Below are 27,191 nucleotides of genomic sequence, written 5' to 3'. Positions count from 1 at the left end.
GTGTGTGTGTGTGTGTGTGACAAAGGCTCCGCTTTAACACAAACGGATACCTTTACTCTTTTCAGAACATAAAAAATAGATGAAACACACACATGAACGTGTCCACGGGGGTTTACTCTGACTTGCTATGCACGTCAACTGTCTGCCTAATTTAATTCATTTTAAAGTCACAAAAAGCTGAATGCAATCCTGTCATTCATCCAGAATGTGAATACACACAATAAGAACAAACACGCACTCACATGCACGTCTTATCAAACATAGAAGAACTGAGAAAATGTAATTTGTTGGTATAAACTCAAACTGGTGAGAAGAATGTTTTAAGCGGTTTTGCAGATTTCTGAGAGAATAAGGTGTTCACAACGAAGCAGCGGAAAACACCTGCGGTGATATGAAAACAAAACTTGCAGGATGAAAACAAACAGTGTTTCTAATCTGAGACTGTCACTACATGCATATAAAATGTTACTTTGCAACTCTGATATAAAGTTAAGATAATCATTTAGTCCAGTCATTCTGTCTTCAAAACGCAGCCGTAACTTTCATTTAAAATTTTTTAGTCATGCCAATGTGAACTGACATATTTCAGCTTACTGGTCAAGTTCAAGGAGTGAAATGGACAGAATGGAGTCCCATGGGAATCCCACCTTCCTCCATCTTTCAACAGTAGAACTCCTTCCATAGAGACTGCAGTAAAAATATGCATTAATACAAATATAATGGTAACTACGGCGACAGCAAAACAAATAACAGAGAAAATCACTCAACAAAAATGTAAAAACCTTTTTTAATCCTAAAACACAGGTTCTCAGAATCGATTAACTTAAACCAACTTTCATCCTCATTTCAACCATTTCTCTTCATTTACTATTTCCTGTAGGACACTCGTCATTTCTGATCATTTCTAATCAGAGATAAAAGATGTAGACATAAGTACAAGTTCATCCGCTGTTATTGTGATGTATCCACGCTGAACCTACAACTGATCTGAGCTCCAGGTTGAACTGAATATCCATCCTGTGGATGGCGACAGTTTGACATGAAGAGCTGATACAGAATGAATCCACAGGAGGCCGTTCAGTCCTCACAAGCAAAAAGAAGTAGAAAACACACACATGCTCATGATTTTAATCTTGTTTTACGAACCCCAAACACACACACACACACACACACACACACACACACACACACACAGTCAATCCTAAATGGTAATTCAATAGGATTATTTATTCAATCAGTACAGTAACTCAATATATACCTTCAATTTGGCAAGTGTGTGTTTTGTTACTGTACTGTATGATAAGCCAGGTACACACACACACACACACACACACACACACACACACACACACACACACATACACACATACACAGTTACACTTACACATACACCCTGTTTTTGCTTATTATTTGACGTGTTTGTAAAAAAAAGAAAAAAAAAACCGTGTGTGAACTGAGCAGAGAATTTGACGCTTCATCGCAGTTAGTTTTGTCAGCTGTGTGGTTTGGTGTTGGCTGAGAAGGCAAAAAAAAGAACCCCCTCCTCTTCCTCTCACCCCCATCCATCCAGTAAGAGTGTCACATAAAGTCCAGTCTTTATTGATCGTGCCGGTGCCAGATGGCAGATTTATGGAAGATGAAAGCGAGGGACTAATCAGATTTCCAGTCCTGTTTGGGGCTAAAGTTTCCTCGTTCCTTAACACTTTCCCTGCTACGCCGAGCGTAACCCTAAACAGAGCTCCAAACAGGAAATTACAGAAACGCCTGGCACCCTTTGTGAGTGTGTCTGCATGTGTGAGCGTATTTTAAGGTCAAAGGTCGAGGCTGTGTCTACGGCTTTACAGTAAAAACAAGCGTCATATCCCTACAGTAAGCACAGATATTGTTTTTTTTTATTTTTGTTTTTGTTTTTTTTATTTTTATCTTTTTAAGCACAGATATTCTAATTAGACTAAACTCCTGTTTATATATATATATATATATATATATATATATATATATATATATATATATATATATATATATATATATATATATATATATATATACATATATATATATATATATATATATATATATATATATACATATATATATATACATATATATATATATATATATATATATATATACATATATATATATATATACATATATACATATATATATATATATATACATATATACATATATATATATATATATATATATATATATATATATATATATATATATATATATATATGTATATATATATATATATATATATATATATACGGATATGTATATATATATATATATATGTATATATATATATATATGGATATGTATATATATATATATATATACATATATATATATACATATATACATATATATATATATATATACATATATACATATATATATATATATATATATATATATATATATATATATGTATATATATGTATACATATATATATATATATGTATACATATATATATATATATATATGTATACATATATACATATATATATATATATATATATATATATATATATATATATATATATATATATATATATATATATATATATATATATATATTTTGAAACTAATGTAGAACTTTATAGACCTTGAATGTTGTTTTGTAAAGAACGTGGAAACATGATATTGGTGCGCTTCGTTGACGGCTGATCATTTAACCTATCTTCATAACTTTATGGAAGTAACAATACGTGATGAACCTGTAAATCAGTGTTTACGTTTTCTGCTGTTTTGCTTGGCTTTGTATGCCTGGACAGTAAATTTAAGCCTGGGTATGTTTTTACTGTCTTAGTTCCCTCTCACGTTTCTCATGGTTTTTGGTTTTTAGTCACATGAGGCAGCTGTGTTGAGAGAGAAAAAAAAAAAGGTGAAAAGACAAAAACACTTTGTACTCTGTCTGTATGACAGATAGCAACAGTAACAACATCAACATGGTGGAACATTTAACTGCTGAAGAACGAGATTTGTAAAAGTTGCTAACAGCAGACGGTTGCTAACACTCTGGTATCCTTTAACAGAGCTGAAGGATTTGATTTTTACCATCTGGCCAGTCTGACACCCACCTTGTCTCACAAATAGCGAGTGAGAACATTTCTTATTCCTCTACTGTCTTCGTGACGGCAGCTCAGCTCGGCAAATTCATCCCTACGATAAGTTTCATGTCACTGATTAACATACCTTTCATGGGGGGGGGGGGGGGGATGAACATCCAAACTCCATGCAGAAAGGCATTAAATGTGGTCTTTATATGCTGTGAGAAGATGATGCAAACGTCCACTCAGCTTTGTCATAACCCTGAGTGAAAATACGTGAAAAACAGAAGAAAAGACTTTTCATTTGTCTTTGCAGGATTTGGTACACACTACTTCAGGCTAAGGCGTGTGCTTGTGCATGCTTATGGAGTGTTTTGCTTACAAACAGATTCATTACTGACAAAAAACAAAAATGACCACCACTGAGTGCATCTTAAAACTTTTTCCCCTCTCAGCAGTGTGTGTTGCAGCTACGTTAGCTCACAGCACAAACTCATTTTACAGTAAATTCCCAAAAATCAGAAAATCGCTGCATTTGTGGGTTATGACATCATTAGATACCTAGTGCTTTTCAGAGTTATAACTTTAAGTACCTACATTTTAATATAATTTATGCTTTTATTGTGATTTTTTTTATTTGCATTTTCTTTTATGCTTTTTTTTTTCCTGTAATGCTTTTAATGTTTCATGTAAAGCACTTTGAATTGTCTTGTACATGAAAGGTGCTATACAAATAAACTTGCCTTGCCTTTAGAATTACATAAAACTGTCTCACACACCCAAACGTAGTCAAATAATGACATTTCTAAGGTTCCAGCACTGCTAATTTCCTTCATTTTACTGTTATTTTGACAGATTTTAACATTATACATTGTGCATTATCTTAGTCTGTGACACCTGTTCAATTGCACAACTATATAAGAAAACAAAACAAACAAAAAACACATCATGAGGTAGGAGTCCTTCTTTTTGAATATTTTTTGTTTCCTTCATGTTCAGGCGCATCTGATCCAGACTTCCAGGACAAAAATCCAGGAATTGTGATTGATTAAAGCTGATCTGATGAATATTTAGCCCAGTTTTTTTTTCTAAATTATCTAATAAAGTGGATTAATACACACAAGTAATGGCAGAAACATGGCGTTCTGGTTTTCAGTGTTACACAGCTTTGATTTTAGCTCCAATATGGCGGCCTGAGGGTGTGTTTGCCAGCGCTCCCAGAAATACCCCCTGTGTGTGTTTTTTTTGTGGCACAGAGGGTCTGAGTGTTTTTTTTTTTTTTCTTGTTTCTGAAGGAGTGTGTGTAAAACGGGGTGGTGCAGCCCTTCCAAGGCAATAACAAAGGGACCAAACGAGAGTTTTATCCATGTTTCATGCGTGAGTGATGACTTTGGCAGAGACGCTGCAGATAAAACACTTTCAACTGAGCACAGGGCCAGAACTAAAAGCAAACAGCTGTGCCTCACAATCTCTCCTCCGTTTACTCCCTAATACGCTCTCACACTCTTCTTCTTTTCTTCCTCTTTTGTTACGTTCACCTCTGTCCACGGACTTAATCTCCCTCCGCGCTTTTCCCTTTTCCTGTCCGTATGACTCTGGTTTTGTTTGTTTTGCTCCATTTTCTAATTTTTTTCCTTTCTTGCATTAATTGTTTTCTATTTTTTCTCACTCTTTCCTTTCTTTTGTTGTTTTTCTTGAAGCTTTCTCTTGTTTTTTAGCAGTGCATGCAGAGTTGACTGGTGCTTTGTCTCTTGTTTTCGAAAAAAAAAAAGGATGATAAAAATTAATTCCTTTCTTTGTCTTTCTTTCCCTCCCTCCCCTCTTCCTGCTGTTTGATGGGTGGGACGCCTCGTTGTACCCAAACTCACACACAACATCGTCAAATATTATGGCTATGCCTAATTGAAACTAGGCAGCCAAGCATTGGGGTGCATATGGAATGTTTTACGTTGCGCTTGTTAGAAAGTTCAAGCATGATGAAGAAACAGCAGATGAGCTTTAAGAGCCGGTGTTTTGGCAACGGCGCTCAGTGTTTGGAGTTTGTTTTCCAGGGCAGTGAAAAAAATATCGACACAATACAGCCTTTTTTAAGTCCAAGCGAGCTTTATCAAAGAAAACTGATCAACCCCGAAGCAACCTGGAGTGAGTTTTGAAAACAGCGAAGTGATGAGGGAATGCTAGACCTCCACTAGTTTTCTGAGAGACAAAAATATGGTTTATAAAAATGTAACATGCAGAACTGAAAGATACTGTCTGATGCAGGGATAATTTCATCAAATGTTTTTTTTTTTTTTTTTTAAAGATTTGTTTATAAATTTAAATAAGAATAACATGCACTTCTTATTTTTTTGTCTTCTGCATTCATGCACAATTATATCCAATATGACAACAAAAGCCAAAATATATTAAGCTGTTTAGTAATTTAAATCCAGATTCCTGAAACATCTGTATTATTCCAAGCCACTGATGATCCGTGGTCTCACTGCTTTTCTCATTGCTTCCTGCAGGTACGTGTACCACAGCTCCAAATGGATGGTGGCAGGAAATGCGGACTCTCCGGTGCCTCCTCGAGTCTACATCCACCCGGACTCTCTGGCCTCAGGAGACACCTGGATGAGGCAGGTGGTCAGCTTTGACAAACTCAAACTGACAAACAACGAACTGGACGACCAGGGACATGTAAGGAGAACGCCTTTTACCTAAACAGTCATCTGCTGGGTAGTTTTTTTTTTCTTTCATGCCACAACCACAGAATATTTAGCAATATTAATACCAAGCATAAAACTCATTAACATATTTAATGTGTCCATATTATGCATTTGAAGGAGCTTGTCTTTTAATTGAGGGGGTGTTTCAACAAAGGTTGACATTTTCTAATATAAAAGAAAAACGCATTAGTTTCACATGAATGCAGCACCTGACAGGCATGACGTTTAGACGTTTCGTTGTGATGCCATTATGTAAAGAAGCAAAAAATTTGCTCTAACTAAGGGATTTCAATCAGGAGTGGCCAACGTGGTCCACGAGAGCTGCAGTTCTGCATGAGTTGGGAGTTTCCCTGCTGCAAAACACCTGACACACACGAGACCCAATCAACAGGCTTGTGCAAAGTTTGTTGTCAAGCTCTGCAAAAGTCTGTTTATTACCAGTTGATTTGATTCAGGTGTGTTGCAGCAGTCGGGGACTGGAGTTTGCCTCTCTTGGCATATATTAAAGTGGAACTATTCTGTGCATTTCAGGCTAATTTATTTTTATTTCTGAGACCAGAAGGGCTGGGATTGATGGAGTTATTGTCACAAATGGCTTTATTTACTTCAGACAGACCCTCTCCGTAGGCTGTCAGATCAGCCTGCAGGGAAAACGAGTGGATTGAGACTCTTCCGTATTAAGCCCCGCCTCCCGCCACTGCACTACATCGGGAGCGCGCACCACACCTGCTTTCACCGTCATTGTAACATCTCTTAAACAGAAGGATTAGGCTCATATGAACTCAATAAAAAAACAAAATACAATGTCAACACATAGCATACAGCCCTACATGTTGGAACCTGAATCAGAGCCTGAAAACGAAGTGGAAAACAGCAACCCACAGCAAGGAATGCAGCAGGATGTCTCTCTTTGGTAAACTCACCAGCCATCGTTGGAAATAACTTTATCCCACGTTTTCCACCCGCCTGATGTATTTGTACATGCCCTTGTTAACCAGTAGAAGGTAACCAATCACCGAACCTTATCCCCCGGGACGTCACAAGGATTTCCAAGTAGAAAAAACTCTCTAAAACGACGCGTTTTTCGGCGCCATGGAAACCGAATGGAGAGATTGCTGGAACTCAAACTCAAACTCAAACATGCGTTTTAGGTGATAAAAAACAGTGTCGTTCACATGTCTGATGAGGATTCAACACTGTAACACTGTAGAAAGCTCAGAAAACTCCAAATACCATCATAGCACCCCTTTAACAAAACAAAACCTACAGAGCATGTTAGAGCAGGAAGAAGCCACATTTTAGCATTGCAATTAATATGTGAACTATTTTAACAGATGATCTTTATGTTAGTGTCCATAACCTCTGTTTTATGGCAACAAATCATGCCAATCTTATGTAAATCGCTTACAAAACAAATAATGAACCACAGAAAATAACAAAACCAGGTCTGTGCTCTTAGACAATTTATTCTGACACTTAGAGCAACTAACAGTTACAATAAAGGAGGAATTTGACACAAAGTAACTTAATCCATTAAATATTTCTTTGAGAGCATCATTCAGTTTCATGGTTTCTTTTTGTTTTTCTTTTTGGTAAATAACTGGGTTTTATGTAGCAAAAACATCTTTTTTTGAACCATGTTGTGAATGTGTGTGAGTAAATAGTGCACACTGTAAATGCCATCAGTCAATAAACATTAATCATATTCATTGGATGAAGGAGGAAATCTATCTGGAGCACAAATACCAGACAAAGCTGCACATTGTACATAATTTACACGCACAAAAAATCCTTCCATTGTAAGGATACTGCAACATAAACCAGCACCACCTTTTTTTCCAGGTTTAGGAGAGAGTGGGTACTGAGTAAAAAGTGATCTTGGAGCTGTGTCGCAGCTCTTGGATGGAGATATTTTTGATACATTTCTTTGAAAGGAAAGTTGACACAGCTCTTGCTGGACTTCATTCTTTCATGACTCAGAGCGATGAGTTCAGAATCGATTTTCTGTCTGCTGCACCGCACACTCCCACACTCTGACAATTTCTGTTTGAACTCCGTCCACTCTGACTGAACATCATATATTATGAAGGAAATATATCACAAGTCTGGGATTTGAACCAGTCCCTCCTTTTATACATAACATTTATTTCCTTCATGGCACTGTGAAGGATTTTGTAATGAAACAGTTTTGTTAAGGGCACTTAATGACTGAGTTTGATTTGTAGTTCTCTCCAGCAGCCACACAACTGAGCTAAATCTGAAATCTAACCACATTCTGACTGATTTACTACCTTACTTGTATTCTGCCATTCAGTAAAAGAAGTGGTGAGCTTAAGTAAGTCCCTTATAGTTTTTGGCTGCTCTAAATGTTTTAATGTGGGTTTCATAAGTGAAATATTTAACTGTAATACAGCAAGTTAGACCATCATTTGTCTGATTTACTACATTCCTTATGTGTAATTAACAAGAGGGCAGCAAGCTTAAGTGTTTCCTTTATTTGCACTTCATACTTTTCATACGTTAGAAGCAGATTTAATGGGAAATGGAAACTATTAGTTGAAGGCTATTTAGTGTTACAAATCATGCTGCATTAGTTCCTTACAGAATACACTGGAAAAATATATTATAAAGATATAGCATTTGTAATAAGCACTGTTAGTGGTGAGGAAAGATGGTGGGAAATGTAGGAGATATTCTTGTCAGAGGTTTTTGGAAGTCATTAGCAAAGCAAAGCAAAAAAAAAAAAAAAAAAAAAAAAAAAAGCTGATATATGAAGACTGAAGCAAGCGTTTGCTGATGTATTAGCTGTAACGTTTAACAGTATATATGACCATAACATAAAAATAACGACTACATATTTCCCGGCTTGCTTTCATGGTTTTCTGCCCACTAGAAGTCAGGGAGTTGCAAGGGGAGGCTGGAATCCCAGGAAGCTGTGATCTTATATTGTTAAATGACACAAAAAATGTTTACAGAGTGGATAAAAATGAACAGTTTTCCCAAAAGACAATCAAACAAGTCCATGTTCATGTGGGCAAAAATGGCCTATAATTAAATACCAGATCTCAAGACAGCATGAGAGCAACTGCAAATGAAGGTAAGATGGTGTCTATTAAAGCGACGGAGTTGTATTTAAATCCTTAAAATGATTCTTTTTCCTCTTAAATCTGTAACCAAACAGTTTTAATGTCTTCCTGAAGATGCAATGTCACCAAGGCAACCAGCATGATGTTTCCATAACGATACCAGTAGCCTCATAGAAATAATGTATTTTAGTTTCACAAGGTGTCGCATCGACCATCCAGTTGGGAGGTTGGAGATTCTTGCTTTATCTCGTCAAGAATGCCAAAGTGTCTTTGGGCAAGGTAGCAAGCGCCACACAGAGTTCTTATTGGCTCAAGAGAGTGTGTGTGTGTCTGTTACAGAAAAGAGCAAATCGTAGGCTATATAAGGTAAATATTGATGTTGTATGAATTAGTGTGAGAATGGCTGAATGTTGTAGCCACGTGTAAGCACGTCAGGTATTTAACAAAACTAGAAAGGTGCATTTCAGTGAGAATTTAGTCTGAATCAAAACTTTTTTTCCCCCAAAATTAGTCTTATTTGATTTCTGACTCATACAATTAATGTTATTCTCTAAAAACCCAAACAGAAAATGACAACATTCTCTTTGGAAAGGGCTGTTATTAACTGAATGAAACCCAGGAGTGAAATAAATGCAGCCATTTTATTTAGGTGTCAAACTAATGTGTTTAATTGGCATTCTGCAAATTAATGCTGCGTACTGATTAGTTTTTAGAGGGTGAAGAGATGCGGGGCAATAAACCTGCAGTTTCAAGTACAACACAGATAAATTAAATACAATATTTTTTTTTTTTTTTTTGTAGAAAATAACCTAATTACACCTTACTGCAAAAAGTTCCATGGATCATCCATTTCAGTTTGATTTTTATGGAAGTAAAACAAATGTAAAAGTTTTGTAAATGCTGTTTTTGCTTTGATTAACCAAAAACAAAGTCGGTAAAAACAGCAGAGGACAATATCTTCTCTTTATGCCACATATTTTCATTATCAAAGCATTTGCGTGCAACACATTTGCGTGTCAGTCCTGCCTGCGAAGTTGTTGAAAAGTGGCCGCTTTGATCGCTGCTGTCAGAGATGCTGTTGAATAGAGGGCAACAAGCGCTACAAATCCCCTTACTATGTATCCACAAGGCGCACAGTAGGTGTTATAAATGTAAACATGGTGTCTTAACGCCGCCATCACAGCAATGTTTTTCAGTGCTGCAACAAAATGGCAGCTTCATGTGTCCTCACCGCAGGTCTCTGCTGCGTCGCTGCTCTGCAGATGATCATGTCCGCTCGATGGGGATGTGTGTCAGAACATATGGGTGCAAGTTTGTTTTTCCTCTCCCACTGCTCAGTTTAGGCCCTGATGGGAGCTAGGAGGCCAAAGGAAATTAATTCTGGAGCTTCCTGTGTGGGGAAACCTCCCCGCTTCTTACTCGGCCTTATTGCTTTTGGTGCTGTGAAATGTGCGTCTCATCAGAAACAGACAGCGTGAAGGAAATCTGACTTATCAGACATCACAACAGAAGCAGAGTGTGTGAGGAAAAAGCTATACATCTGGAGGCACGTCGTCAAACAGTGTCTCCTTTGTGTTCTCGGGATGAGATTTGGAGGTTTTACCACATAAAATCAAAGAGAAATGACCCAACTCATCAGAACAACAGATAAATAAAGTCTCGTCTTTCATAAGTTTCATAAACACAACAAATATTTACCTTCATTTTTATGTCAGATGTTTTAAAATAATAAATATGTTAAATGCTTGCACTTCACAGTTGGATGTGTTTTAGTTTAACAGTTAAATAAAACATAAATATCTTCATGATTTAATCATCAACCCTTTGGTTCATCGTGTCCACAACAGTGGAAACCCGTTTAATGGCTGTTTTCTAGTTTATTCATAAATGAAGATGGTATATTTGCAATTTTGCCCCTTCAGTGGACATGAGTCCCCCAACACACTGCCACTCACTGAGAATAAATAAATATGATGTACAATTCCATATATACACGTACATATCATTACCAACTTTACCTCAGTGATAAACAGAACAAGGAGATGATACTAATCAATTTTATAGAATATTTGTCATATAAATGTGACAATATATTATTTTGTAAATATTTCTACAGAATAGATAAAATAAACTAAATAAAAAGTCAGATAATATGAAAAAGAACCAATGCATTAAGGGGTTAAAGGTACAACACACATTATTTACCTCCCTGGAAATCAGATGTACCTCCACAAAGGATATCATATTATCAGTTTAGATAAATAAAACTAATGCATTGCTTTGTGTCATATTAATGTATCTTTAATGACTAATTATTGGATTCTTGTTCATGATTTTATGTGTTAAATATTAATCTCCTAACAGTATGACACTTGATGCTCATTTACTGCGTGCCGGCTGCAAATACTGTTGGAAAGCCAATATTAATGTGATTCTGTTTATGCATTTCATGCATTTTGTACATTTGCAGCTGTTAACAACTGAACAATAACTAAAAAACAATGAACAAAAATGAGGCAGCTCACCAATAAAAACTTTTACTAATTCACTGGTCATTATACGTAGCTCCGGTGTGCATGTCATCAACATGCTGTTTATCAGGACCACAACATGAAAATATAGCCTCCACCCCGAGCTTTTCATCACCACCTCACAGGAAATATTAGCTTTGTTTATCGACACAAAAACCTGCACATCTTTTTCTATGTGCACCTCATGCAAACAATCTTGTGTGTTTGTGTGTGATAACAATAAAAAAAAAATTAAAAAAAAGAGATTATGTTTAAATGTTTGATGAAGAAAAACCTGCATAAAGCAAAGGTAATGGAGTACAGAAAAATAAAAAATTCTACTGTTACCGATTTTTAACATACCCTCAGTTAAACCTGCACTTCTTTAATATACTGTAAAAATCTAGCATGAACTATTACTGGAGTCAAATACAGACACAAAATCTTCTGGCAAAATTAAAAAATCTTTTTGTAACGTGGTTTAAAAGTCCGTTAGGTTAATTATCACTTCATGGGAAACGAATTTAGAGTTAAAAAAAAGTGCTGTATGCATTAACCAGCCTTTTTCAGTTCATCAACAGAGACATCAACTGGTTTCGGAGTATTATGAATTATTTTTGGGATTGTAAAGGAACACAAGCAACCTGATAATATATTGTCAATTTATTATCTTACACATGTAATTTAAATATATAACCAGTGACTGTTGCTGTCAACTAAAATATACAAAAAGATTCATTTAATTCTTAAACTCATTAACTTTCAATATAATACTTAACCCATCGATATAAAACTTGTGGTCTTTCTAATGCGTGAAGCGCCATACGTCCATGACTGGCTGTCCAGTTATTTTCACGTCATTCACGCTGTTAGCGGAGTCTCTTTGCCCTCATGGCTTCAGATCTGCCTCACACTGTCACTCTATTGTTGTCTTGCTGGTCTGTGGGAAAATCTAATAAAATTCTGAAGCGTGCTGAACTCGCCAAAAAGTTGTTTTTTTTTCCTCTTTTGTTCTCTGCCGTTAATGATGCGTTGTAACGTATCGATGCTGTTGTGTGCAATCGTTCAAAAACTCCACAGTAAATATTTTTACTGTCTGCTTTGATCATTTGCCTGTTTCTCTTCAAAATAGCAGAAAAAAATCTCTTTAAGAGACGCCACATTTTCTCTTTTCCATCTTGTATGAAATGTGCAGCGGTATCGCGCACACACAAACCTGACGCTCGCTCAGGTGCAAATCCACGTCTTCTCCACCGTGTCCATATTTTCTCACATCTAGTTCAGTCAGGGTCCGTGTAATTTATTGCTTTGATTACTGATCTATTAAGGTCAAGTGTTGAAAGCTGTGCAGAGGACGTGTTATATGTCTGTGCTGGTGTCACTGGTTTGGATGTCCACATGATTTTCAAAGCGGACTGAAGGGACGTCATTACCTTCCATGAAAATGAAAACATCTTGTTTTAACCTAATTGTGTTTGAGCGTGAACAATTGTCAGCCTTTGTCCTCTGGCTGCACTCCCCCCCCACCCCCCCACCCCCCCACCCCCCACCCCGAGTCGTTTGTTCCGAGTTCAGAGACTACGTGAGATCTGCTTGGACTTCATGTCACCTCAGGCTGACCAGGGACCAAAGGCACGAATCCTCCAGGCTTTCATGCAGCAGTTTCTGCTGTAAAAGTATGTTTTGGATTCCGTTAAAATGAATTTAATATGTTTTTCATTTGTTTTTTGCTTGTTTAGCAGCACTCTTTAAGCAAAACTGTAGATGCATATATGTTTCTGTCAGAAGCACTTATGGATACAGTGGCTGATTAGATAATGAAGCAACTGTAATGTCCCTTCACGTTAATATATTATGGCTAGTAAGGACATAGACTTGGTAAAATACACCTAGCCTAAAGTGATTATGAATATACTTTTACTACTAAAGGGATTCTTAAATCTTCTCATCTCCATTTTTAAATGTCTTTTCACTAATTTAAGAGCCGCAACATGAAAATATCCCACAAAAAGGGAAAATATGTGTTCCATGGTGTAAAACTGATGTTGAGACAAGCAGCCTGGAGACATTTTCTTTCTTAAGGGATATGATTTTTGGTAAAGTTTACTGAGCTCCCTATTAAAAAAAAAACACCACAGTGTCGCCGGCACGGCTTGATCGACAACATTTCTGATGGCAGTGCATGCCAAAGCACAAGGACTGCAGATTAAAGCAGCATCTGTGCGCCTCCATGCAGCCGTTCAGTCATAATATCTGCATTTATCTGTGTGTGATTTCAGTCCTGGAACATTTAGTGCGATGTTTTTGATATTCAGAGGTGTTTTTCTCCCCCTGCAGCCGTGGTTTAAAATGACCCCCTCAGTTGTAGCACAGTGTCGGGAGGGTTAAGGGGTGTTTGGCTCTGGGGAGGTTTTCTCACTCAGATTAATCAAGAGCAGACTGAGACCCTGAGGCGAGGCTGGGGCCGACACCGTCTGACGCCTCTGCTCTGCTGTGAAATAATCCTCGAGCAAGCGTCACTGCAGTGTGAAGTTAGTTTCTGCTGGATGTCATGTAGTCCTGATCAACAAATCAGTTGGGTTAATTGGTACGAAAAACCTGTTTTCATCTAAATATTGTAAGATATTCATCATTTCTACAAATTGCGCAGCCTTTCATGCAATAAAATCAACTTGTAAATCCCCTACACACCAAACACTGAGACACAATCAGTCTAACGTCACAAAATCGCTTCCTTTAGCACCATCTCTTCCTTTTTCTGACTGCAGATCATCCTCCACTCCATGCACAAATATCAGCCTCGTGTACATGTCATCAGGAAGGACTTCAGCAGCGAACTGTCTCCAAACAAGGCTGTCCCCAGTGGGGAGGGAGTAAAGACTTTTAGCTTTCCTGAGACCGTATTCACCACTGTTACTGCCTACCAGAACCAGCAGGTAAGCAGTTCTTATACTAGCATGGAAATCTTATTTGTACTGTAGCTGTAAGTATGCAGAGGAATTATACTTAAGTACATTCCTCTGGACATAAAAAGATTATTTGTTTTATTGACTCATGTTTGGCTCAAGTTAATTGTAATTCGTCCATTTCTGTAGATCACCAGACTAAAGATCGACCGCAACCCATTTGCCAAAGGATTCCGGGATTCAGGACGAAACAGGTATGCCATAAATCCTGAAAGAGGCTTTTCTGACTCCAGGAATCTTTCTCCATTCACCATCTCAACTGAGTCACTGAAGAAAGGGTTGCAAGTGTGTGTTTCTACCGATAATGACTGTGTATTATATCAGAGTTTCTCTCCCTAAAAGAGCTCAGTGTTGCTCCCACCTCATCACATACTGCTGTCACGTTCTGAGTTTGGGTGAACTTTGAAAGTATAGTATCGATGCCTGAACCTAAAAACAACTTTCTCTTTCTCAAACATGAATATTCAAAGATCTATCATGACTATTACCACAAAAAAAAACATTGCTTTGGAGGGTTATAAATAGTTCCTTTTAGCTGCTGTCCACATATGTCCATTCTGAGCTGTTGGTTTTAGATTTGACAAATGTATATTTAAACTTGCTATTCTTCTTTTTAACATGATAGTCTATGTTCGATACTAGAATCTTTTTCTGCCTGCTGAACCAGCCGCAGCAGTTTTATAACATTTCATTATTCATCAGTTTGTTTTTGACTGAATAACCACCAAAAATCACAATTAGTGTCACTCAGACATTTTTAAGGGCATCTCAAGTTATGTTATGGCATTATTATCATTAGAAAACTTATCTAACCAAGATCTGACCACAGTTCTTCAAATCACTTGGTTAATATTTTTTCATGAACATCCATCTTTTTATACCTGCTGGAGACTCTCACAGTTGGCTCTGTCAGGCAGGAGGTGGGGTACATCCTGGAGAAGTTACCATTAATTTCACATTATGCATGTCTTTTGGATGGTGGGAGGAAACCAGAACCAGGAACGTTGAAGTTACAATATTAACCACAACACCACTTTTCATGGACATAGCTTTGTTACATTGAAATCAACACCAAGACAGTTGATTGGCTTTCTGTTTGTTTGGTTTGGTGAAATGTGACGATCAAATAGAGCAAAAAGTTTGGTTAACTTTTTTGATGCTGTGTCATTAATAGTTGTTGCCTGCAGCATAAGCCCTGTTCTGACAGGATTAGTTTTACCTAGGGACCACATGTAATATATAAATGACATCCCTTTTTTCTGTGGTGCATTTGCACATAGTAACCACGATCTGAGAATTATTCAAAATTTAGACTTTCCTCGGATATGATATAGGCTGGTATTAAAGGAAGTCCTGTCCAGTAGTCTACAAAATGTTAAATATTCTTACCGCACAATGCAATGCATGAAGGGATCCACCATTTGTACCCTACATTGTTCCTTTTTGATCTTTTCTTTTTATTTCTGTATGTAATGGGCATATAGGGTTTGGCTAGTCTGGTACCCAGAAAGCTGCCAAAACACTCCAATGCAGCCTCCATTCTTCACCAAAATGGAAACAAAATGCATCCAGGAAACTGATACTGCTAAATCACATGAGATCCGGCCCATTTCTGACTAAATCACAGAAATGTCCTTTCACATTGGATTTGTATCGTCAAAGGACCTCAGAATTTAGGAATACATATCAGGCATTTGCAAGGGAATCATTAATTTGCATGTGGGATTAAGATCACAGACAATCTCCCCAATTATTACAAATTACATGTTGTCCCTCTTTAACCTATAATCCCGTCAGAATAGGGCTTTAGACTTCCCAGAAGAAAAATACATGCAATCAATATGTAAAATGGTATCCAATGATAGTTGCTTCGTAAAAAGAATGTATTTAACTCGATCCAGAATAGTTTTTCTAATACTTCTGAAGTATTACATTTATCTAAATGCAACTAGCAGGTGAGAGACGTTTCTGTCAAGTCTCACTGATGGAATATACAGTACATTGGCCTCAATCTCATTGCACACAAAGGCTCATAGTTGAAAACTCTGCACTTAACTGCTGCATTCATGCACCCCTCCTTTCTCCTCTCTCCTTGTGCAGACTTTGTGGCTCATTAAATGATAGACTTGTCAATGACATCTCCTGCGATATGGAACATAAATTGCAGGGGCGGTGCTTTATAGGATGAAATTGTGAGTTCTATTTATGGGTATGAACACATGACAGACGTGACCGTTTCAGTTCGAGGACTTGTTTGCTTTGGCATATGGCGTGCTGTTTGCTGTGTTGTTACCAGTTGACTTTAATTTTTATACTAATTGCAAATTACTGCATATCTGTGATGACAGGGTGAAGCAGGCAAATAAAATGAATGGATGTTTTTTTTTTCTTGCATATGCAAGATTTTAGAGTTTAGAGCTTGTTCATTTTTATGAACATTAGTAATATTGGGTTGTCTTCCTTTGCCCCCCCCCCCCCCCCCAACCAAATTAAAAAAGAAAAAAGAAAAGTTTAACATTTGCTCATATAAAAACATAAACATTTCAACACACTGTTAGGACCTGTTTGACACTAAAAAATGGTCATAAAATAGTTTTGGAACAATGGCTAAATGTAACACAATTTAGCCACTAGACGTCTAGACATCCTGTGACCTGGAAGTCACCACCTCCTCAGTAACAGGGTTATAAACACTGTCTGGACTTCTGAATTCCTTTTTTGTTTTTATTCCACCTTTTTGTAGCTCATACATTTAGCTGGCAAGTCAGGGTTCTTTCAGTCGTGTTGCGGTTCCTCTTGCTCCATCAGAACCATAAACCTCATGCAATATGCAAGTAGAACGTGACTGTCCAGGTTTGTGGAGATGTGGGGATCCAAACACAGGACAGAGAGGCAGGAGGCAGACCAAATGCAGGAACAAGATTTAATCCAAGTAACGGACGAACACAGACTGACCTGAAGACGGGTCAGAGACATAACAGGATGACCTGACAGTGGAAATTTAGAAGCAAGGAGTATAAACACACGGAGAGACTCAGGTGAAATGAATCAGAAAATCCAAGCAGGTGATTGAATAAACAGGAGGCAACGCGGGGGAGTTAAACAGGAAAAACTACAAAATAAAACAGGAAATAAGAACAACAGACACACAAAGTCCAAACCACGACAGTTACAGTCTTAGATGTGAGCATCACTGTGTGACACAACGTGACAGATATGATGAAGTTGTTGGAAAACCTGATGCTCTCTATCCTCTCTGTTTTTATTTGTGCTATTTTTTCTCCATTGGAGAATTATCATGTGTAACGTTGGTGGACGAGATTGGGGGGGAGGCAGAAGGGATGTACCAAACTACCAGACCCCTCTGCACATGAAAGCAGCCCTCTCATCTGGTCTACATTATTGGCACACAGATATTTGAGACATCTTTTTTCATTTTCAAACAATAGACCATTTGATTTATGAGCTGGCATTAGAATTTCTGTGCAGAAAAACCGACAGATGAGAAGATAACAGATTGGACTATTTGTCCATAGAGTATTAGATAATGAATTTATTGTCACGTACTGCTTGGGATTCCTTCCCTGCAGCTCTTTTGGGTATTGTTTTTTCCAGTGTTGAGCCTAAAAGACCCTTTAAAAATTCATACTGTTAACTTTCCTCATGTTACCTTAAAATGTCCTTTTAAATAACTTTGAATGTAATGTTTCATTTTGCTTCTTCTTTGGTTATTTATGAACATTGTAACAAGATGAAACCTTTGACTTTCATGTTGTTTTACTGAAATATTTTCAAGATTTCAAGGTTGTTTATTTGTCATGTACATGTTCAACACAATGTAAAGAAAATGCACTGAAATGCTTTGGATTAGAAGAACTGTTCGACTCTATAAAATAAGTTCTATTAGTGTGCAATAATAGTACATGGTCAGAAAAAAGATAAAATAAGTAAACAATATAAATAACTAAACAATGTAAGTAAACAATATAATAAAAAAAGGATTATATTATTATTAAGGTTATGTAGGAGTTTATTTGGCCACATATTGTGAGTGCCTCTGGATGGGTGCTTTATTCTCAATATGACAGCATGCAAAGCAGTCAGCAAAGGATACCTACTCTCTTTTATTTAAAAAAAGTGAGACAAATGAGATGAAACAAAAAACCAAAAATGATCTAAGTGAGTAGCACTCCTCTAGCCTTTTCACAGCGACGTAAAGCGTAACAATCCATATCTGTGTCACTGGGGCGCTGTGTAGCTCTAAAACTTATCATCTCTATTAAAATACCAGACTTACTGTGATTGCCCTCTTTGGATTTAATTCAGCCAAAATGTAAAAGTTTGGCAACAGCTGTAACTGGTGGCAACACAAAAACAGGTGTAACATGCTTTATTATTGCCATGTGAGTCTTTTAAACATTATATTGGTTTCGGATATGAGTGACATAAATAGTCACAGTCAGAAAAACAAAACTGTAGCAGCGTTTTTGGACTTATAGCAGCAAAGCGACATTTCAGCTTGTTTGCAGTGGAACACTGCAGCCAATTCCTTATTTAGAGGAAATTCCAAATTAAAATAAAAGCCAAACCTTTACTGCTTCTTCTTCATTTAACACTTATTTTCCTCTATGAATTTCATATTGGATCTTAATACAGACCTAACTTAAGCTGTACAGTAAATAATGGCGGTGTCGTCAGTTGGGTCTGCTCAGTGGGCTTTATTGCCTAACGGAGGGATACGACTCATGTGCCGGGCTTCGGTCCCGCAGCAGTATGACTGTATGAATGAATGCAGTGATGGGGAGGGCAGGCCAGATTAGCATGGCAGCACTAATGAGCCGCCACGCTGAGGGAGTTAAAGGGCCTAAAACAACATGAGGAACAGGGACGGTTGCTGGAAGAGGCTGAGCGGCCTGCAGAGAAGTAAATCAAGCAGGAAGGAGAACCGTGTACAGATTCAAGATGAAACGTCACCTCAGATTTATGTGCACAGTAAAATCCTACTCCCTTTTAATGGCCCCCAGTTTCCTCCAAACAGACTGTAGTTTCCTGCCCTCAGTCGGGCTCCATCTCAAACCTGAACATTTACTACTCACCTTTGTGTCGCTGTCACTGTCACATAGTGTCATGTCCCCTCCAGCTCTTTTTAAATGAATCGATAAACTTTCTCTTAGTCTCTCAAACACATGAAACATGTTTTTGCTATTTTTATCCTCAAAGATCAGATTTGTTTGAATAAATAAGAAAGTTTTTTTCATGGCTCTGGTTATTCATCAAGGTTAGCAGATAAAGGGGATGCCATTACAGGATGTCTGGAGAGATGAATGTAAATGTTTTTCTCTGGTTTACGTACATAAAGAGGAGGAATGCTCTGTTTATTATTTCTTTTTAACCTTTTCTTAGTCTGGCATCATGGCAGCAAAAAAGTGGTCTACCTATGCTGTGCTGAACAAGTTTTCTTTTCCAAGTGAAGCTTAAAGGATTGAAGGTTCTTGTCACACTTAATTATTAATCTTTTTTTTTTTTTAATGAATGGATGAGAATTTTGGATTTAAATGAAAAGATTATCCAGGAAAAAGACTTTTAAATGCTGTAAAATACTACTTATTTTAAATATCCCAAAAAAAGCATTAAAATTTCACGATTTGTGACAAAAAAGTTGCAAGAATGAATGAAAATCTGAATAAATTTAACCAAATTGTTTAGATTTTTATATATGTGCATTTCACTGAATATTAAAGCATGAAAAAAAAAAAAAGCACTGGTAAATCATAATGAAATAAAATCTAGATTAAGCTAAACAAAAATGAAGATCATATCGGAGGATAACGTGGAACTTGAATTTCCATTACTGAGGCACCTGGAAGGCAAAAAAACCTCATCAGGCCTGGTAATAAAACTGCAGAAGCAGAAGTTACACATGTTCCAGAAGAGTCACACACAGAATATCCAGCTCCCTCTTGTTTGTCGTGTCTTTTTAGGTGTGTATGTGTTGCCTGTAACACTCATGTCTGCATATTTCTGTCAGGACTGGCCTGGAGGCGATCATGGAGACATATGCCTTCTGGAGACCTCCAGTTAGGACCCTCACATTTGAAGATTTTACCAATATGCAGAAACAGCAAGGTATGCAGTTACATATTATCTCCCTGTGAAAGTGACTGAAAATGATCCCGTACTCTGTCCAGTCTCCTTCTAAATTTAAGTCAAACTTCTACACAAAGTCTGGACCCTTAATGCAAAAAGCAGAATCAGATGGAAGAATAACGGCAGGTTAAAAACAGAATACATTTGCTTTATTCCGATCAACTTAAATTTACATGATGACCTATTTTACCGTGATCCATCGTAGTTTAAAGAACTTGGAAATAGAGGAACCAACCAATTATTATTATTGGTAATAATAAAGAAGCTATTTGCTTTACTGTTGGTTTGCGTCGCAGCATCTGGTCTTAGCATGAAGAAACGATTATAAACTGACCCCCGCACTCATAATTATAAATGTCTGAAAGAGTCTTAATTTTTTGTTAATTTAGTATTTTATTGAACGTGAATTTTGCTTAACTAATGTCGCTCTCGGGGTTCTGCACAGACTCATCGTAGCGTGCAGTGGTGGCGAGCATGACCCCGGTACTTTATCCCAACGTGAACTCTTTATCTGCATATTTTCCCTGCATATATCACCACACACTGAATCAGCCATGCTTGTCCTTCACTTGAGATTGGCCATACGCTGCTTCTTTGGCAGGTCTGCCTGCGTCTGCTGAGCTTTTTACATCACACACAGCCCATGAAAATAAAATAGTTAAACTGTGGGATTTGGACGGCCCCGCCGCCGGAGCCAGCGACAGCCGTGCCGCCTCCTTTTTCGTCCCCTCTAGCGTCAGTGACGAGAACTTAATCACGGTTTTGCCGTGTTAACTCTTGTCTCGGTTAACTGTGGAGGTCAGCATGACGTGATGCTTTATATTTTTGTCCGAGCAGGCTGACGTGTGTTTGTTATCCAGAAACTCCTCTCCAGCGATTAGGATTTAATTAAAGCCCTTGCATTGCCAATGAACTCTTTGTCACCCTGCAGACACTGTGCTGTGGTGCAATGTGCAATAACTGTAAGTGCATGTGCAGCTTTGCCCTTATGGCAGCAGACACCCTTTTCCTTTCAAGTAATCAGCTATTATCCCTCAGCACTGAAGCACCTCAAGCCTTATTACCTAAAGGAAAACATGACATCACCAAACTATCCTTCTCTCTTTTCTTTTTCCTTTTTCCACATACGACTACCTTTTTTTTTTCTTTATTTCTTTCTTTCCCTACAACCCCCTAGCTCTCTATCTCCTTGAACAAAACAGAGCGCTGTGATATTATCGAAGGCATATGGTACAAAATCAGAACTCCAGCCAAGCGAGTCCTGGATTATTTAGTTATGCCTCCTCCTCATTTTGGTTTCAGGCTTAATTTCTCCAACAGCAGCATGAACGCTGGCCAAATTCTCCTTGATAGAGAAGTTTCTGATTGATATTTCCATATTGTTTCTCTTCAAGACCTGACTTGCGGAAATCATTTATGCCAACAGTTTACATTGTGTATATATGTATACATGTGTGAGGGGGTAGCTCTGTGGATCAGACAAAGTCAAAAACTGGATTTATACCCACAGAGCAGCCATATATTTTGCATCACTTCTCATGATCTTGCATCCAGCATAATATCTAGGAGCAAAGTATGTAGTTTAGAAAAGTCGGACTGGCTTGAGAAGGTCATATATTTAACTGGCAGAGGATTAACTCAGTGTGTGTCCTGCTTACTTTAGTTGTCTGATTTTGTCGTAGTTGGAAGTGCTCTCATTGGTGACTATGACTGCAGTATTCTGTAAAAGAGGAAAAAGACAGAGAGTCGTAATGTAAGATGAGCACATGCTCATGATTAATCATTTTTACAGAAACTTTCTGCAAAAGGCTCAAAGAGTTTAAAGCTTTGGTTCGTTATGTGGTGAAGGACACCTGTTTTAAATAAAATCTTACTATTTTTCAACAAGTTGTGGAGAAAATATGTCCTGCACCGCCACAGGGAAGAAAAAAAATGGAGAGGTCTGGCAAATGGATACCAATACCCCCCACCCTGACCCTCATACAGGAATCTTGTTTGTTTCTTGCCACCCACTATGAAGGTTACATGTAGACGGGAAGGAATCCACAATGATTTCTTGAACATAAAACTAAAGAGAAAATAGATCTTCATTGGTGAGAGTATCTATTTTTATTTGACCTCCAGTCTTGGAACAAAAAACTTGAAAAACAATCATTTAAACGCTCTTGATTCAGAACAAGAAATCTGAATTTTACTCACTCTCTGCATATTGTTTTCCAGGTGGCAGCACAGGCACTTCTCCCACCACCTCCAGCACAGGAACCCCTTCTCCCTCCGGTGCTGCACACCTCCTGTCCCCTTCCTGTTCCCCCCCAACCTTCCACTTGGCCCCAAACACCTTCAACGTGGGCTGTAGAGAAAGTCAGCTCTGCAACCTGGGCTTATCGGAGTACCCTGCCTGTGCTCGCAGCAACATGGCCGCGCTGCAGGGCTACGGTGGTCTGGCTGACGGTTCCTACGGACGCCTCCAAGCTGCGGGGGGTGCTGTGGCTTCTGCTCAGCCCTCTGAATCCTTCCTGCCACAGAGGACTTCCTCATTGATTGCTGCCGGCATGCAGGGCGGCGCTCATGCCTCCCTGACTGGCAGCGGAAGCGGCAGCAGCACTGGTAGCAAGATGGATGCCTATAGCAGTCAGCTCAGCTCTTTCCCAGCCTCTCAGCTTCAGTACGTGATGCAGGCCGGTGGTAGCTCCAGCTCTGCCTCGTCTTCTTCATCGGGTTCCTCCCCTTCTTCTGCCCACATGTTCAGCGGAAGCCACCACCATGTGCAGCAGGGCTCTTACAACGCTTTCTCCCTTCACAACCCTTACAACTTATATGGATACAACTTCCCCACCTCTCCCCGACTGGCTGCAAGCCCCGAAAAGCCCCAAGGGGGGTTGCTGTGCTCCTCCACTCCTGCAGGGGCCTTCGCTGAGCGCCAGTATTTGTCCAATGGCAGCATGGATGCTATGCACATGATCAGCAACTCCGCCGGCAGCCAGCAGGGCAGCAACGCTTGTGATGGACGTCAGTACGGCTCCTCTTCCCAGATGTCCATGCACATGGTGTAAGAACTGCAACTGCATCGCGCAGGGCTCCATGATACCAAAGTCTTTCAGGTGAAAAGCAAATTTTCAGTCAGTAACGGTTGGTGCTGGTGACAAACTAGCATTTTCACATGCAACATGATGATGCTGAGGTGCCGTGAAGCTTTTCAGAAACACTCCACCGCTCACTAAGAACTACAGAGTGAGTCAAAACTCCTATTTAATTATCAGTGTATCAATGAAGAAAAGAGGTGGTGCAGCGGCTGGACTCCTGCTGACGGCAAAGAAACAGCAAACTCAGATCAGTGTATGAAGAAAAGGGGCTGAATGCACATGTTGTGGTTCAGAAGGGATGTCAATTTGTTATGGTGCAATAATAGCAACAGTCCCTGCAAATGACTTATTCTTCATTTTAAGGGACGCATTTGCCATCTGGTCCTCCTGCCATCCCGTAACCAAAGAATCTTCACTGTGATCTAGAAGTTTTTTTACTTCACCCAGCACTTGTGCCACTTTGGTTTGGGAATGTCAAAGGGCCAGTGGTTTGCTGTCATGGTCTGATGTTTTGGCTGGAATGAAAGGGACAACTGGACAAGATCACAGAATGACTCACCGCTCCACATTCATGAAGGAGATGAAATATCCATTTTGGCTTACTGAGGAACTTCTTAAAAACTCCAGCAGACATGTACAGGACACAGAAATTCAGGACTGCAAAACTTCATTCATGAGTCTTTTTCAAGGACTGGAATGGCTTCCCGATATTTGAGTGGATTATGGTTTTAACTACATATATATATATATATGTATATATATATATATATATATATATATATATATATATATATATATATATATATATATATATATATATATATATATATATATATATATATATATATATATACAATGTATGCAAATGCAGTCAATAACATAAGCTTAAAAAGTTGTTGTGTGAGAATTATAAAATAAGCAATAGTAAAAAGAGAGTAAAGTATGTTGTGATGTGTATTAGAGATGTGTATTTAAGTTCTGAGCGATATAGCAGTTTTACCACCTGGGCTGTTATTAAAAATGTGTGGAAAAGGGTGCTAGCAAAGTCATTCTTTTTGAGGTATTTTAAAAAAAAAAAAATGTAAATAAAAGTGCCAAGCACGTAAAAACCCAATAAACGTTTTACTTCCTGTTTATGAATCTGATGATTTTTCTCCTTTTAACAGTGGTAGATAAAAACTTCCTTGTAAAAACAAGAAAACTCTATTTTTCTTTTTTAACTCCAAAGAGTGAGAAAACATGTTAATGGTGATGCGCCATGGAGGGAATCACTGTAACCCCAAACTCAAACTGAGTGTTGCGTAAACAAAAATACATTGGGGACCTTACAGTATTTAAAAAACAATAATTTCTTCTTTTTTTTCTGGGGAAATTTAAATTATTTACTAATCTAAAATATGTTAAAAGTTCAATGGTATTTGTCAGAGATGTATCGTGGAAAATAATGCAAGTATGGCGCTAAGACAGGAGCAGTTTAGGTAAGATTTTTTATTATTATTTTTTTTTAACAAAATAAAAGATTATTTTAAGTCAATATTTGAAAACAAACACATTGTTGTGACCTGAGTTTGCACATTTTTAACCTACAACTTCAAAAGGACAAAAGGGGGACATAAGTGCGTTTAGACACTTTACTGTGTTTTCATTAGCTCTGAGTGTCTTTTGTTTGCACACATTCTGGATTCTATCTTTAGGATTGTGTTTAATGCGCTCCAACTGCAGGATCAATCTGAAATAATATCTCAGTCTACTTTTTCTCACGGGTTTCATGATTAAATAAATTCTTGTTATCAATTTCATTTATAAAACCCACAGCATCAAGTGAACATAATGTATTTTGAAATGTTATAATTGAAAGACTTTCATAAAGAGGCCTAAAGAAAGATTCAGCTTTTGTAAATAGTTTAGATTTGATCACAAAGCAGAGGTAACAGGACAGCTGTGCGGTGTGTAACACAGCATGACTCTCAGTCACATTCTGCATACTTATTATCTGTTTTACCAACAACTGAGCTTAAATGTTTTGAAATGTAGTTGTAGAAGCCAAAAAGCAGCTTCTAGTGTTGAAAACTGCATTGCTAACATTTCAGACAAGTTATGCTAAACTAAATTAATCACAAGAACTGTTTGGCCATAGAAATGATCACAGACTGAAGCACAGTTAATTTTTTTTTTTTTATAACCAACACAACTTGTTTGCATGATGCGTTGTAGTGATGGGAGCCGATTTACCTGTCAGTCACAACCTCGAAACAACAAATGACATGATTATTAACTGCACAGGTAGTGTTTTCTGCTTATAAATTGCACCCATCTGCTCCGCTCCACATCGCACCCAGACTTCAAACACTGACACAATGCATCAATCACAAACCAAACAAGAAGAAAAAAGACCCGAAAAAAAGACAAATTTTTTCCTTGCTGGTTGTTTATAATTAGAATTTTAAAAAAAAGGTCTTGTGCCGACTGAACTCAGCTGTGCTGCTGTTGCGCTTTATGCACATAAATATGGCACCTGTTTAAAAAGACAGAGAAATCCCCTCGTAATCATTTAAACCTCCCAGAGAAGGGAAACAAGCTGCGTTTAGGATAATTCCTGCTTCAGCTCTGAGGTTCCTCTCTTATTACACAGGAACAGATCCCGGGGACTTAACCAGGGCCAATCAGCATCCATTACACGGATGTCTTCTGAACAGCTCTCTCCAATCACTTCCTATCACGCGTACAGCCCCAGCCATGAAATATCATATCTGAACCATCATCAGAAAATGAAGAGAGTGTGGGACCGTGGGGGCAGTGACCTACTATTAGAAACACCTGTTTTTCCAAGCATGGTTTCAAATAATGATGTACCGGAGAGAAACACATGATTTCATAATTTGGCTGCTCTCCATCAATCTGGACAGTATTTCCAATAATTATTCACATTATTTGTCTGAAATGCACCTCATCTCTTGTTCCAGCCAAATTTAGGAATTACCCTGTTGCCCTCACGAGTCTTCACCGAAAATTTACCTTGGGGCTGGTGAAATTAGGAGATCTGCACTTATCTGTAAAGAGGATAAGTGTCTGCAGAGAAGAGGTATGACGTAATGCACAAAGGTTTGATTATAAGCCATAAACTATCAGTCAGGTCCTCAAGTGGAAAAGAAGGGCTTGGCTTGAGTTACAGCCCCTCTAAGCCTGTTATCACGGGTCTCCAATTAGAAACATAATAAGTAATATGGCACCAGTGATTGATTAATGGAAAAGTGTGGCCTGGCTGCTGTAAAATTGAAACAACAGGAGATCCAGGGCCACTTACTTTAATAAGGCCCTCTGACAGTGATGCTGCTTTGAGCTCATTCTGAATGACATAAATTTGACTGGATGGGATCCCCTTATCCTGCCATCTCGGTCATTGATCTGTCCCTTCAAACACATTTCAGACTTTTTAAGTGGCTCAAAAATGTCTCTGTGGGGAACTTTACTGGATGCAAGTCCAGCTGAGGGGAGCTATGACCACGTGCAAAAGAGACCAGAAACACTGCTTTCATTTCTGCGATCTGTAAATCTGGTTTTCATACTGTCTGTGAGTTTATAACAGTCACTTCAATCAGAAAAGTTCTTGGTAAAATATTGCCCTCT

General features: G+C 38.1%; 1 protein-coding gene across 1 annotated transcript in view; it reads left to right on the top strand.

The window, feature by feature from the left end:
• tbx15 (T-box transcription factor 15) overlaps nucleotides 1–24,295 on the top strand; it is a 37,584-nt gene extending 13,289 nt beyond the window's left edge. The window contains exons 4-8 of the mRNA XM_079254499.1: nucleotides 5,572–5,743; nucleotides 14,137–14,304; nucleotides 14,464–14,528; nucleotides 20,363–20,460; nucleotides 22,702–24,295. Coding sequence (XP_079110625.1) covers nucleotides 5,572–5,743; nucleotides 14,137–14,304; nucleotides 14,464–14,528; nucleotides 20,363–20,460; nucleotides 22,702–23,534 — 1,336 coding nt within the window. The 3' untranslated portion in view covers nucleotides 23,535–24,295. The remainder of the gene's footprint in view (nucleotides 1–5,571; nucleotides 5,744–14,136; nucleotides 14,305–14,463; nucleotides 14,529–20,362; nucleotides 20,461–22,701) is intronic.
• Nucleotides 24,296–27,191: the final 2,896 nt, after the last annotated feature.

Source organism: Telmatherina bonti (genome assembly GCF_933228915.1).
Source record: "Telmatherina bonti genome assembly, chromosome: 15".
Taxonomy (NCBI): domain Eukaryota; kingdom Metazoa; phylum Chordata; class Actinopteri; order Atheriniformes; family Telmatherinidae; genus Telmatherina; species Telmatherina bonti.
Note: the sequence above shows the minus strand (reverse complement) of the source record. Positions and strands in the feature narration are given on the sequence as shown.